This window comes from Hyalella azteca, unplaced genomic scaffold (assembly GCF_000764305.2).
Source record: "Hyalella azteca isolate HAZT.00-mixed unplaced genomic scaffold, Hazt_2.0.2 contig1623, whole genome shotgun sequence".
Taxonomy (NCBI): Eukaryota; Metazoa; Arthropoda; class Malacostraca; order Amphipoda; family Hyalellidae; genus Hyalella; species Hyalella azteca.
The window spans coordinates 434,100-448,720 of NW_025931927.1; the positions used below are offsets into that span (position 1 = coordinate 434,100).

The window sequence follows — 14,621 nt, forward strand, 5'->3', positions numbered from 1 at the left end:
AATTTGCTGTCATTTCTGTGAAAATAAACTGAGTATCTAGGTACAGGAAAAACCATACATTATTAATAAAACCATACTGTAGCTAAGTTAAAACTATACAACGTTGTCATAGAATAGAATAAATATACCATACGGTATTGGTGTCTCGACATCACTTAACATTATTTAGGAACAGAAATTATTTAAAGTCCGCAATATAGCATGAAATACAAGGATACATCCGTAATTTTAAGAATAAGTAACGTGAAGGCCACATGAGGTTTCCCACAGACGAAATAAACTACCATTTTGAAACAGTGAACTGAGCAATTGGCCAAGAAGTGGATAGACTAAAGTTACATAGGAAGACAGCGCAAAGGCTAAACTTGGTATTTAAATCAAACTTGATACAAACTGTCAAAAAGAAATATGATAATACAATGACACCACGAAAATGGGCTCAAAAAGTTCCATCTATTCAAAAATGTCGAACGTTGGATTCTGTATCGAGATGATTTCACTACCTCGTACAAAATTCCAATATATTTCTAACTATTGATTAGACTTTTATGTGGTCTCAATGGAAATATGGGGACACAAAACTAAACATTGGACAGCTGTAGCAAAAAGTTGTATATATAGTCATGTTCCGAGGCTGTGTCTGTATAAATGCACTCAAAACAATGCATGGGTCCTTTTGTCAAATAGTGACACACTTGCTGAGCGTACCACTGATACGTCCTATGATTCTGTAATAAACTGGGTCAAGACGACCCGAAAAAGGGTGAATGTGCATCGGTGTTTGGACAAAGTCGCATTAATTTTTCTGTGTACATGGTGTGCGTAACGTGCATGCGAATAAGCAAAGAAATAAACTGAACATAAAATAATGCCAACATGACGGAGACGTAATAAACATGCATAATGTATAATGAAAGAGAAGTAATAAACGTGCTCAATGCATAATGAATGAACGAATGAGACGTAATAAACGTGCATAATGTATAATCGATTTAAACTGAAATATGTGTAGAACTCGGCCGCTACTAAATGTTCCAAATTTCCTGACATAAACATTCATGAAAGTGTAATTGACAACATTTAGTTCACATTGCAGGCGTGCGCCAAAACTCCGCCGCTATTAATAACCCAGAAAGTGAATGCATTATGACGTCATTAGTTATATATCTAATGGCAGTTTCTAAGTATATCTTCAATTCTGATCCATCAAATGGTGGGTTTACATTTTTTGTCATTGTAAATTAGAGTAAAAACAAATCTAATTCCCACGAATCATTGTTAATTATGACAGGGACTTGATCATTAATTCTTAACATAATCATCCAGCAAAGCCGTCATCAAATAAATCCATCAATACTATAGAAAAACTGTCCTAGTAATCATCCTAAATTATGCTGCTAACTTAACAGTATTCAATCATCGGTTCTTATTCATCACAATTCAGAACTGAACATGTCAAGGACCTCACGTTGACTCGGTATTAAAATGGACATCTCAATGAAACTTATTCTCTTTGCCTTTCGATTTCTTTTGAATTGGTGCTGTTGCTGTGGAAATATTAGCTCTCCAAGTGGCCTCCACGGCATTCATGATATCTTGGAAGTCAAGTCTAGCATCGTCCCAAGTTTTACTTCGTTCTATGGACACCGCCCCAAATGCGGTTTTATTAAGCGTCGGATTAGAAGCACCCGGTAAAGTAGGAGCATTTTTCGTAGCTTGATGTGAAGTTTCCGTAGATTGAAGTGTATTTTCTGCGACTCGGTGCGATGCATCAGAAGTGTTGATGTCACTTGGGGAACTCTGTCGTTTCAGGAGAGATTTGAAGCGGAACTTCTTGTGTTCGGTGTCTGAAATTGATTGAAAAATTATTGTCTGATTGTCACAGCACTGTGGATACGATCTAAAGTGGACTAGAACTTTCCAATGAGTTGCCACGCATGGTTTTCTCTTATAGATGGATAATATATAAAAAGCTTGGAAAAAAGTTTTTTTTAAAGTGAAAGAAGCTTTAAAAAAAAACTTTTTATATATTTTGGAGGAAAACTGACAAATATATATTGGTATAATATATAAATATATATTGCATTACCAGGAAACTGACTTCATATCGGAGCTGCCTTTTAACGATAACATTTCAACTGCAGGCTTACTTTCGAAGAGGAAGTATTCTCTTCATACATAGTACATCATACATAAAACATCACACATATTACCTATACCAATATTCTTAGATCTACACAGAAAACTCACGTCTAGCGACGTCCTTGGTAGCAGGTCCCTGTAAAGGTTATTTCATTAATTCAAGTTATTGGATCAGAGCAGATGTTCAGAAACTGCTTGCCTCAACAGTTTTCAAATTATTCATGGCTGAGGCAAAACTATTACTTAATTTTCTAAAAAATATATAATTACTAAATGATTTCATTTAACTACTGAATTGGTTCAAATTTTATACTTAATTCTCACTTGAACACATGAAAGTGAATTACGGCGCTTCTGGAAAAGAGAGTCTTCTTACTTAGCCAATTGAAAAAAAAAATTATCAGATTGCAATAAACAAAAAATCGGCAAACTGCGGCCAGTAAACGAAGTCGCATTTAAGCACCCACTATATTATCATATTTCAATGTCATTTGCCAATTTAGACGAATGATTTTTTAATTGAATTGACATTTATTGTCATTGATAAATAAACATTGAAAATTTTATAACTTATGAGGTATAGAATGGATTTTTGCTCGCTTTTAATGAAGTAAATTTTCTAGCATATCAAATTGTTATATAAAATTTTCACGGCATTACCACAAAATATTTAATGAGTATTCTAAACATATTAGCATTTTATTACCTAGTTTTAGTATAATTGAATAATTTAATCAGTACCGTATTAGTTACCTATCAGTTAGTATAATTGAATAATTTAATTAGTATTAGTTATTAGTTTTAGTAGTGATATTTCTAGTAATAACCAGCACGAGTATTTATTTTATTGTTTTACAGTATTTATAGTGGAAAAAGAGGAATTTTTCAGCAACCAGTCCATTTCCAATTTCGTGATCTACTTACAATGGTTGCGTGTCCCTCGATATCCTACGTATAATAATGCATGCATCCATGCTTCTTTACTAGTCTACTTATTGCACTCAATGAGGAAGAAGTTGACAAAAAAACGTATCTCGTTCGACAATGTCGAGTATTGGGAGTGCTATTTACTTTATTTATATATATTTGGAAGTGCTATATTATTTGCAATATATTTGTGAGTGCTATATTATATATAATGTAATCCATTTTAGATGTTGTTAAAATATCCATTTCAGAGCGCAGCATTATAGTTTTTTTACAAGATATTTCAAATATTGTCAAGTTTATTTACCTGCTTCTCTTGCTCTACTCTGAGAGTAGCGTTCTGCAGGAGCGTCAGAATATCGGAGGATGATTGCTGAGATGATTGCTGAGAGGATTTCTGGGATGATTGCTGGGATAATTGTTGAGAGGATTGCTGGGCCTGGGATGATTGCTGGGAAGATTGTTGGGCGGATTGCTTGCCGATTCTTTGCCCAGAAGCATCCTGTAGATGTGCCTGTTGCGCTGCCAGTTTGCGCTGTTCCTTCAGTTGCTGCTTCAGCGTCTTCTCGGAATAATCGAGTGCAGCATCGCCATGTAATTCCTGTGGTCAGACAGATTGCTGAGATTTTCTCCAAATTTTGATGCATTTGTTTTCCGCGGGGGCCATACTGACACAGTTTAGCTATTCAAAAAGGCATTTGGGTGATACAAGTAGAAAGTGTATCACTGTTTGGACATGTTGATGAATGAATAAATTTTTTTAAGTGCAGGCTGGATTATTCAGTTCAGCGCCACATCAGCGCCAATCCAATTGCTTGGTATTGATATGATTTTTCAATGTACAAATCATTCATTTTACTCTCCTATAAGAAAATGCATAAATTTTACTTTCCCATAAGAAAATTACATACAACACGTACAAAATAAATATATATTCCAATGTAAAATTTACATGACGATTTAGCCACCTCCTCGCAAGAATTCAATCTTGCCTGTAAGCTGTGGTGCCTGTAGGCCGTCATGATTATAACAACTTGGCATAATCCTTCTATCGTTTAAAATAAAATGTCTCTTGTATGAGCATGGCTAGGAAGCCATGGAAGAGAGTGCAGATTTAATGATAAAAAGTCTATACAAAATTTTCCCAAGGATAGAAAGAAAAAAAAAAGTTCCCAAGGATAGAAAGAAAGAAAAAAAATTCCCAAGGATAGAAAAAAAAAATGGAAAAAAATTCAGAGTAGATGGTAAATTGGCACAAAATTTCGAGACAAATATTCCAGGAATAACTCAAGCAGACACTTGCCTCGGCTCTCTTCTTCCACATTTTTTCTCGTTTCTTCCTCTCGGCCTCCTGTTTTGATTGAATCTTCTGCTCCATTCTAATTTCGTAGATTTTAGGATAATATTTCTTGAGGAACTCGAAGTGAAATTCAATTTGTTTGTACATGGGAACACCGAAAGTCTCCAGACATCGTCTCTGCATCAAACTCACGCTCTCACGAAGATGTCTGTAAAAGAATACTAGCAATTAAATAAAGTATAAACATTTTAAATAACAATAATAAACAAATAATTCACAGCTCGATTGCAATGAGAGAATATCGCGCAACAAGTGATGTCTTAAAAGTATTAAATATTAAGGTATCTAACATTTCAAGCCTCGTAAGTTTCTGACTTAAATTAAATTAATAACTCTACATTTTAAGTGAAGCAGTGAGAAATAAACCAATAAAGACTTACTTGACAAAAGGAATAATGACGAAGAAGTTATTAGGACTATAAGAGGTGTTGGCAAGGGGTCTCTTGTCGCCTTTGTGTGCAGGCAGCGACGAGAGTTCAAACCATTTAATATTACCGATCTCCTTGCGCGTGTTTGTTTTAAACTTTGTTTCTGTTGGGACGCCGTATATAATGTAGAGCCGCGTCTGTTGCTCTAGGATGGTCATTTGTAGGTATAAGTCTGGGTTGATGAAGGGCGAGATGTCGTAGTTAATTTCCTCCCTAACCTGTGAGCACAAATAGAGATAAGTTGGACATGTTCATTTCTTAAATGTTTATTTGAGGATATGTTCATTTCTCTAACGTTCATTAGAGGTGCTGTTTTCGTACCTGTGAACATCAATAACTTATAACAAGTTGGAAAATCATGTTCATTTCAGGCAGTGCCTGATGCTAATTATCGGTGGAGAGATTCAAATTTATATACTGTATGATAATAATATCAGAAATATATTTTTCTAAATCAATCACTACGGTAATTGTACCTTCCTACTTGTAAAGATTTAGCCAAAGCGTCAAAAACCTTGAAAATTAGAGTAAAAAATTAGGTTTCATGCACTAGGAACTTGAATTCAAGGTATGCTTGGAGACGCTCACCAAAACCAAAGTCAATATATTATCGCGATTTCATTCATGACATGTTTAGTTGAAGGTAATATTTTAATTCACAACTTAATTCATAACATTTTAAGTTGAAGTTAATATTTTATTTTACAATTTAATTCATAACATGTTAAGTTTACGGTGATAATTTATATATTTTATTTCTTAGAGCAAATAATTTTATATAATATTTTTAGGTGGAACATGCCTCCCGAACAGCGCACTCCACCGTCGCTTCATTCTCTTCGATCTTGCCCTTAGGGAAGCCCCAGGACTGTCCATTGAAGCCCTGCACATATTTGGACTATATTATTGACTTATCATGAACAAGGGCTTTAATATCTTAAATAGTTAATAATAGGGCAGCCTATTTTTGTGCTCTATATTTCTTAGTTGCACAATTTTGGCGAGAATAGATTGCCAGCCTCTAAAATTTGGCAACCAAAGTTTAAAGTTATCTTGCCCTTCACCTGAAGAATATAGTCATAATAATGGAAGGCTTGAATTGTGGCACTAATGTAGCTTGAATATTGCATTCTGTTTAAATATGGAGTCAAAATAACATACCTATATAATGATAAAAATAAGATATTATAATAGTAATGCAGATTTGCTGCATCTTTATCAGCATCAAGCATAACGCCAGGAGCAACAATATCTTCAACCACGGTTATTGAACTTCATGTTCTTAGAAGAGAAATAATTGTCAGCAAGTAGGTACTTTTTATATCAGGTGACTTGATTGGGACTCGAGCGTATGATGAGGAAATATCTTCACTTAACACAATAAATTTGTGCCAAAACTGCTCCTAACAACCACATGAATTATCTAAAATATTCTAACCTTTGGTTAACAAAGCATTAAATTGTCATTCACAAATACATGGTATAAATAATTAGCATTAAATTTTAGAAAAATTTGAATATTAAAATGAAAAATGAAGAGTAAAAAATTTTAAGCTGACTGCTAGTTATAGTTAAATGCTACAAAAAAAATACTGCTTGAATCCAAAAAGAAAAATTTGCCATTATTGAACCAGAGTCGCAGGTGCTACAGGCAAATATCACAGGTGGTAAGGAGAGTCACAAGTGGTACTGTACAAACTCAAGTCACAGGTGGTACAGACCTGCATCACAGGTGGTATGGAGAGAAGTTAGTGGTACAGACATGCATTATATGTGGTACTACATGCCAAAGTCACAGATGGTATGTTTAGTCGCAAGTGATACAGAGAGAAGTTATAGGTGGTACAGACCCAAGTCACACGCGGTACAGACCTGCATAATATGTGGTACAGACTCAAGTTGCAGGTGGTACCTACTAACTAGCAGGCAGTATGGGCCCAAGTTGCAGGTGGTACTAACTAGCAGGCAGTATGGGCCCAAGTTGCAGGTGGAGGTGGTACTAACTAGCAGGCAGTATGGGCCCAAGTAGCAGGTGGTATTACCTTGCATTATATGTGGTACAGACTCAAGTTGCAGTTGGTACTAAGTAGCAGGCAGTATGGGCCCAAGTTGCAGGTGGTACATACCTGCACCAGCAGTACTTTAGAGAGGGAAGGGTCCACTAAGATGGCCCCGTAGGTGCTCACGTGGTGCTTGAAGTCTGTAAACTCCCCTACTAGCTGCTGAGCTGTGCCTCCTCCTGGCCACTTGCAAGCTAAAGCCTGAAAATATTATCACTATTATTGCTCAGAACATATCACAATAAGAGCCTGAATTATAGCATAAAATGAAATAGATCTTAACATAAAGCACAATTTTTTTTGTATTTACAGGTATGTAACTAATGTCTTATAATTAGACAATCATAATCATAACTATGGTCATTCAGAAGAAGTAATTTAGGAATTTCTTCAACTAGGGAATGTGAACAATATTGTATCAGAATAAATAGATAAAAAATATGACAATGTCACTTATATTTTCAATACAATGTAAGCTTTTCTCAAAAGTTTTAATACCTGGTTAACCTGATCAATAAAGCCAGCAAAGGACACAAGCTTCAGGGTTTCTGGCTGCTCATCAAGCCAACAGTCCTTGTAGAACCAATAAGCTTGCTCCAGGTATGTGCAGTAATGAATACGATCCTCAAACACACGATCAACTTCCTCCATGAGAAATCGGCTGCAGAAACGAACAGAATTAATACAACTTAGAAAAATATAATGTTGGAATATTCTTTTGCTTCAATGATAATCAAGTAAATAAATTTTAAAAATTTACACCAGAAGTTGCACATAATAGTTTTTTTATATTGAGATGAGCTAAGTCAATTGAAACTAAATACGTACGTACCTGGTATTAGTTAAAATAAATAACTAAAATTATTGCATCTTATACCAAAATGCAAATCAAATATACTTCAATACTCAAAATTTTAACAGAAATAAAAAATTAAAGATATTTTGTAATACCTAGCAGATAAGATATGTAGCCTCACCTTATGCAATCTGTAATAATGTGAATGGGAATTCTAAATCTATCATCATATCGGTTGCCCATTATGGATGCAGTCTGAAATGAATAATGCAATTTCAGAAAAAATTATAAAAAAACATTTCAATTAGATAAATAACAATTTTGTGGGTGACTTCCACTCATGTTTGAAGATGTTAACCTCAGTTCTGCGTCATTTTATGGTAAAATTAGACCACTGAACTATAAAATGCTATACTTCATCCTTTTCCTCTTGTTTTGAAATAAAAATTTTATAATAATTTTTGACTAATATTAGAATTAAAATTAAAAAAGAATAGAAATTGACACATTCACCTCTTATAGCAGGACTTCATTCCAACCAGATATACCTTTCTAGTCCTACTACCTACTACAATACTACCGGTACCTTATTACTAAAATAATTTTTACCCATTTTCTAAAAGGCTCCATATTGACTTAAGTGGAAAATTGGGCAGAATTGACAAAAACGACTATGAATCTGGTAAATTTCACCTGTTCCTATGGCCTTTTTCCACTTTCTTAAATTATAAGGGGAACCTTATTTCTAACAGTTATTTCCAGGGGTAGGTACCGTAAAATGGGGTAACTTAGACCACTTTTTTTTATTATAAATGATGCCATTTTTTTACTAGCTAAATTAAACTTGAATTGAAACGTGCAAAATACAGGTCTATACTCTAGCTTCACTCACCATAAATTGCTGGCTCCTGCCTCTCATAGTCTTTATGTAATTTCAAAAAAAAGTGATGGTCTTTGTTACCCCAGCATATTGTGTTATGTAGCCTCAGTATTAGGCCTTTAATGCCCATTGACAAAATTTTTCTATGTCAAATAGTTTTTGAGTAGTGGGGGTTTTTGTTAAAAAAAAACAAAAAGTGGTCTAAGTTACCCCGCCGGTCTAAGTTACCCCATTTTACGGTACCTAGGGAAACCATATTTTATTGAGAATTAGTTGCTAGAAAAAAAGGCTCTCAGTAGAAATACGTTTAAGGGCAGTTGATGGTGTCAAAGCAAAGACTTTTTAAGACTCATCCTCAAGTTCATTTTTGTATCCCTGAAGTAGACCAGTAAAGTATCATGGATACCAGCATTATCATACATAAGAAATTGATTCAAATCTTGAGTGAGGAAATTTAAAATGAACTGATTTTTAAAAATCTCTGGTTTGTTACCATGCTTCAGGTGAGGAACAATATCCCTATGCTCTTCAACCAATTTATTTCCATAGTAAATTTTAAAATTGCAATGGGAGAAGAAGTGCAATTAGCAACCATAGTTGAAATACACTAGGTATCTTAAACATTGGGCAGAATATTCCAAAATTAGTAGAAAGAAAAGCTTTACACATCTCTGGCAAAGCATCAGTGGCAAAATTAATGCTTTCAGAAGATCTTGCCAACACATTTGGATTAAAATGATTACAAACAATTTGCAAACCTTCAGCAATGTTAACCCTAGAACAGGAGGTACACCAGTTGCTGAATTTTTTTTAAAATTTCTGGTATCGGGATAGTTAGATAAGGCTGCAGAGCACAGTCCACAATTTGGTTATTTTGGTTGCAATGCAAGTGCCTACAGCAATCGGTATTATGGGCTGTCACTCTTTCTGCTGGAGAGTGGTGGTTACCTTTGTCACCGGCCAGAGCTACTATAATTCAATCTGAACGTCAGGCTTGTAATTCACTATCAGGATTCACCGCTCATAGGCCAGGACAATATATGAATAAATTCCAGGCTACTGTGCTCGTTCATCTAACCTACAATGCCGTTCAACTCTCCTAGTCATCGTCAGTTAAGCCGGTTCAGTGGCCATGGAATAATCACGACAAAACACACTTAAAATAGTTTATTGAATCACTGTTTAAAATCAGTAAAACATGGTAAAGGGAAAGCACAAATTCCGACTAAAATGACTATTATAAGAATCGTTCAAATTGGTTCAATTCAATTTACTATTGCACAGCATTAATGCACGTAGTTAAGGTTAAATTACTTCACGTAGGCGAACGATAGCAGGTAAGACTAAGTTCTCACAGCACAGCCACAGCGTTAAGCAAAGAATGCCAGGAGTTAACACAGCTGAGCAGGTTCAGGTATGAACCTCACTGAAGGGCTGGCGGGACACGACTGACTACCTGACGCTCAGACCTGACCTGGTACTAGACAGTTCCAACTGCTATAGGCCTGACTCACATGTCACTGGCACGGCTTCGCCCGACGTAATAGAATAACTTCGTCACAAGAAAATGCACATTGAATAATTTAGTGAACGATTTTCCTCGTTCACACCTTGATCCCACTTGGGGAAGTAACGCTCCCCCAGTTCCGAGTTAACGTAGTTGTTTTTAGAATCTTGAAATTCATGGTAAACATCAATATTTGTGTTGTCAGTGCTCTCCATCTCATTCTCTTTGCCCTTTTTGCAGACCATTATTTTATGTGTCAGTGGTGATTGATTAAAATTCCAAATCTCCTCTCCGCCATCATATCATACTCACACTACTGCCTGTGGTTGGTGAGTATTAGTTGCCAAGATATAGGTACTTTTTTAAATCACTGCTCATATATTCAGTGGTAAAGATTTTAATGTCGTGTTTTTGCGAATACCGTTAAAGATGAGAAATATATTTATCTGTTATCCTGCTTGATAGTTTATTGTGTATATATGTTTTGAAGTTTGTATTGATGTTGTGTTTAATAATAGTGTGTTAGGTGTTGATAACGTAAATATTTTACAGAAGCATCTTCAAGTACTTCACATACGCGACCCATGCCCCGTTTGTCTGGTTGTACGGTTGTACCATTTGCCTAGTTTTACAGTTGCTGGTTGTCCAGTTTAGGAGTTATATGGTTATTTGAGTATACGGTTAACAGTTTTCCAGTTACCCAGTTATTTGGCTAGGTTTTTTGATTTAGGGTTCCCTGTCATGTTTAAATTTTAGGTTCCTTAATAATTAAATCTTGTATTAGAATTAAATAAAGTTGAACAAAAAGAGAAAAAACACCTGGTGGACAGGGATGGCTATAAGGGGAGTTGGGAGTCCATCTTTTATTTAACCCTTTAGATTTTAAAGAACCTTGAATACCTTCCCTTGCTTAACTAATAAAGACGACCCATTACATCGGGCTGGCCAAGCTCCTGCGTTTCCACATAAGCAGCTTGCTCTTGCACCATGTTTGTTGCACACTCACGCCTTAGCTGACTCTTCCACGGTTGAACTAGTCTTATATTGACCCATAAGAAGCTCATTTTTGAGGATGTAGTTTGTTGTTCTCCTGTGATGTCTCGGGCATTACATATTCACCAAAATGTGATCAGAGCAGTCAAACAATCCATCCTGGGAATGACGGGATTGTTACTGTTTCACAGCCTCAGTGACATAACAAGAAAGCTTAACTGAAAGAAGGAAATTTTCATGGGTCAACCTTATATAGTTCAACCATGACTCTTTCTTTCCTATCTTTTCTACACATTTGGAAGTCTTGGTGACAATGGAGAAAGAAAGAGTAAAGCAGAAATGATTAAGCATTTGTCAAAAACTCCTTTCAGCAAGAGACCAGTATTCAAGACATGGAGAAATAAAGAGCAAAGCTGAAATGATTAAGCATTTGTCAAAAACTCCTTTCAGCAAGAGACCAGTATTTAAGAAAATTGTTTGACATTTACGATGTCAATAACTACTAAGTGCTGGCAAAAAAGTGGTGAGCAGATTTTGCAAGCCTGCCTCCCATTTTGCACAGCAATTTACTGAACTATTGTCAGCCAATACACCTTGCCAAGAATTTAAGGCATAGGTACAAGATGCTTGAAGCTTTCAAGCAATTTGTGGATGGATGGGTGCAGGAGATATACTACACCCACAAACCAGTGAACTGCATAACACTGTCATTGCTGCCAAGATGAGGATAATGGATCATGATTCATGACAATGTAATCTGATCTGTGAATATTATTATTTTTTTATTCTTACTTATGTAGCTTATCTAGTGGCAAGTAACAGATTTTGCCCCTGGAAAATATATAGTATCATGTATCATAAATATTACAGTAACAGGTATAACTTTCTGCTTTCAGGTGATGCACTCAATGCAGCTGAATGAAAAACTGCTGTCAAAAACTTTGCTGCCTAGGCCTTTCTTTATGACTGGTAAACTGAAGAAACACATTCCATTATCTAGTTTTCTGTTTAAATAATTGTGAAAATGACTGGTGCATCCAATAATGGTGCAGTAGCATCCCATCGTCAAGTAAAACTTCAAAAAGAGACAAGCAGTGGTAGATAGAAAAAGTAGGCAAAAGCTAGACCATGCAACAAATATTGCGGCTGATCCCAAAATGTGTTTCACAATTTGGAGCCGTGACGTCATGACAACATCCTTTCAAAGCTGATACCTGCAGTGTTAGAGATACACTCGTCAAAATTGTTTTGTAAGAATTATGATGAAAATTATTTTTGCAGCGCATCTTGAAGACTGCTGGCAACAAGGTGACGCATCTTGAAGACTGCCCGAGATGCGGCAACACATCTGGGGTAGTGGGTACTGTCAGAAACATTTTTGGTCTACAAATGCAAAAGTTTGCAACACATTCACCAAACTCTGCACCCTGGCTGGGTGATAAAAGTCACATTCAGTTGCCCTCAGCCCCTCACCTCACACTCGCTCAGTAGCAGCCTCACAGGCTCACCCTCTACCTGATTTTCTAGTTTGACTATTAGACTACCATTTAACTTGGGCAAATGGCATTTTTAGAGCAGCAAATTAGTGTTGTCAAGAAAAGGGATCAGCATCCTTGCCTGATTATGCAGTGGCAGGGGCAGCTGTGCCAGGCCTGCAGGCCATTCTGGATCTGGAAGCATATTCTAGAATCTTTTTTTCTTTTTAATTTTCTCATCTACTCAATAAAAATGCCTCTAAATATCAATTAGAAATTATTTAAATTCAGATATTAATGCAATTCATTGAATTCAAGTCAATATTTTGATCAATTTCTTATGTAACACGATGCTGGTACAACTAACAAGTAGTATCCAAGATGCCTACTATGGTTAGTTATTGGTAACCCCATCTAACGTCCGGGCCTCTTCGTGGAATAAATCGTGGTGGATGGACCTCTCCAGTACAACCCATTGCTCTTGGGTTGCCAAACACAGACTCAACTCCAAGACCTGCTGTGAGCTGTTTTTTTTCGGATTGGTGGTGCCACTTCTCCGGTTTTCCCCATCGCCATTCCTGTCTTCAGCCGCAGCCGGGTGCTGGCCCACTTGACCAAGTCACCATTGCCCTCCTTCTCTAAGTTCTCTTGATGGCGGATATCCACCCTCACCCCAGCCCTGGCCATAGTGGCAAAGCAGAGAGTTTTTTAGACTCTTCCTCAAGTTCATTTTTGAGTCCTATAAGTAGACCAGTAAAGTATCTTGGATACCAGAATCATCATACATAAGAAATCTGTTAAAATCTTGAGTAAATGAGGAAATTAAAAATGAACTGATTCTAGAAAACCACTGGTTTGCCACTATGGCCCTGGCAGCTCCCTTGTGGCATCTGCCTGCGCTCAGTCACCTGGCAGGGAGTCTCCTTCCTGATCCTGCGCAATTGTTGCAGTCTCTTGGTCCATAAATGGTGCTCCGGAGTCCGGGCTCAGCCCGGAGCTCAGCCGGGCATCCCAGTTACCCAGTACTGCTGCACCTGGACCTGCCCCGGGTCACGGGTATATTGCGACTCCGTCCTTCGGCTTTCCCCCATTTCACTGCCCCCTTCCTCCCCCCTGCCCCCAGCCTCTCCGCCCACCCGGGCACCCCCACTCCCCCTCCTTCAGGGTCACCGTGACACCGTCTCACTGGACCCACCAGTCACCACCACCAGTCCAGTCAACCAACCTGCAGAGAATGAGAAATCCAGCCAAATTCTGGTCGCTCCTGCACTCCCTCTCTGACAAATCAACAAACCAGTTATTGGTTACTAGGTTACTACTACTAGTAGTAGTAACTAGTTTACTAGTAGAACTTAGAAGTAACTAGTTTATTAGTCTACACACTACAGAGACTATACAGTATGACCCTAACCTCCAAAATATCTTTGCAAACAATCATGTGCTCTGCTCTATACTTTACTTATAGGACTCAAAAATGAACTTGAGAAGTTGAGGAAGGAAGGCTGGAACTAAGAGCAACAAAAAATGTTCTCTTTCAGTCTTTGGAAGTTCACCACTATAACTCTGTCTGGAAGTATAAATCAAATTCTGATTCTGGAACTAACATCTTATTTCAAACAATACTAAAAAATAATACTGAGAGCAATATTAGGGCATAATGAATGATAATGAGGTTACCAAATTTACCAACAGCAACAGTCTCAGTCACTCTCAGACTTTATAGTTTCATTACCGTAGCTTTTATTTAAGAATAACCCTTTACCCTTCCAGTATATTTACAGGAGCTTCAGCCCTGAAGACTCATCCTGACATCCATTATCTTGATCATGTGGTGTGTCCTCAGTCCTCACTTCCTCAGTGCTCACGCTCACGACGTACAAGCCTCATACTGCCTCTGTGCCTCATAGTCATAGATGCAGTTTATGTTAGTAAAGCTGCATCTGTTCATCATTGGATGATGATTTATACGCACTTTGAGAAGGTTTGGTGAAAGCCTGTAAAAAGACTCGCACCATTTTCAAGAAACCTCAGGCTCTTGGCTGTAGAAAACCGT

The 14,621-nt window shown here is 36.9% G+C and overlaps 1 protein-coding gene across 1 annotated transcript; it reads right to left on the bottom strand.

Moving 5' to 3' along the window:
* Window positions 1-659: 659 nt before the first annotated feature.
* On the bottom strand, window positions 660-14,595 carry LOC108678984 (m7GpppN-mRNA hydrolase). The gene is made up of 10 exons (XM_018167482.2): window positions 14,541-14,595; window positions 7,895-7,968; window positions 7,416-7,578; window positions 6,984-7,118; window positions 5,660-5,740; window positions 4,810-5,075; window positions 4,373-4,577; window positions 3,377-3,670; window positions 2,251-2,278; window positions 660-1,847 (listed from the first exon to the last, which is right to left on the bottom strand). The coding sequence occupies exons 2-10, from the start codon at window positions 7,954-7,956 to the stop codon at window positions 1,495-1,497; spliced, it is 1,587 nt and encodes a 528-aa protein (XP_018022971.1). The 5' UTR covers window positions 7,957-7,968; window positions 14,541-14,595; the 3' UTR covers window positions 660-1,494.
* Window positions 14,596-14,621: the final 26 nt, after the last annotated feature.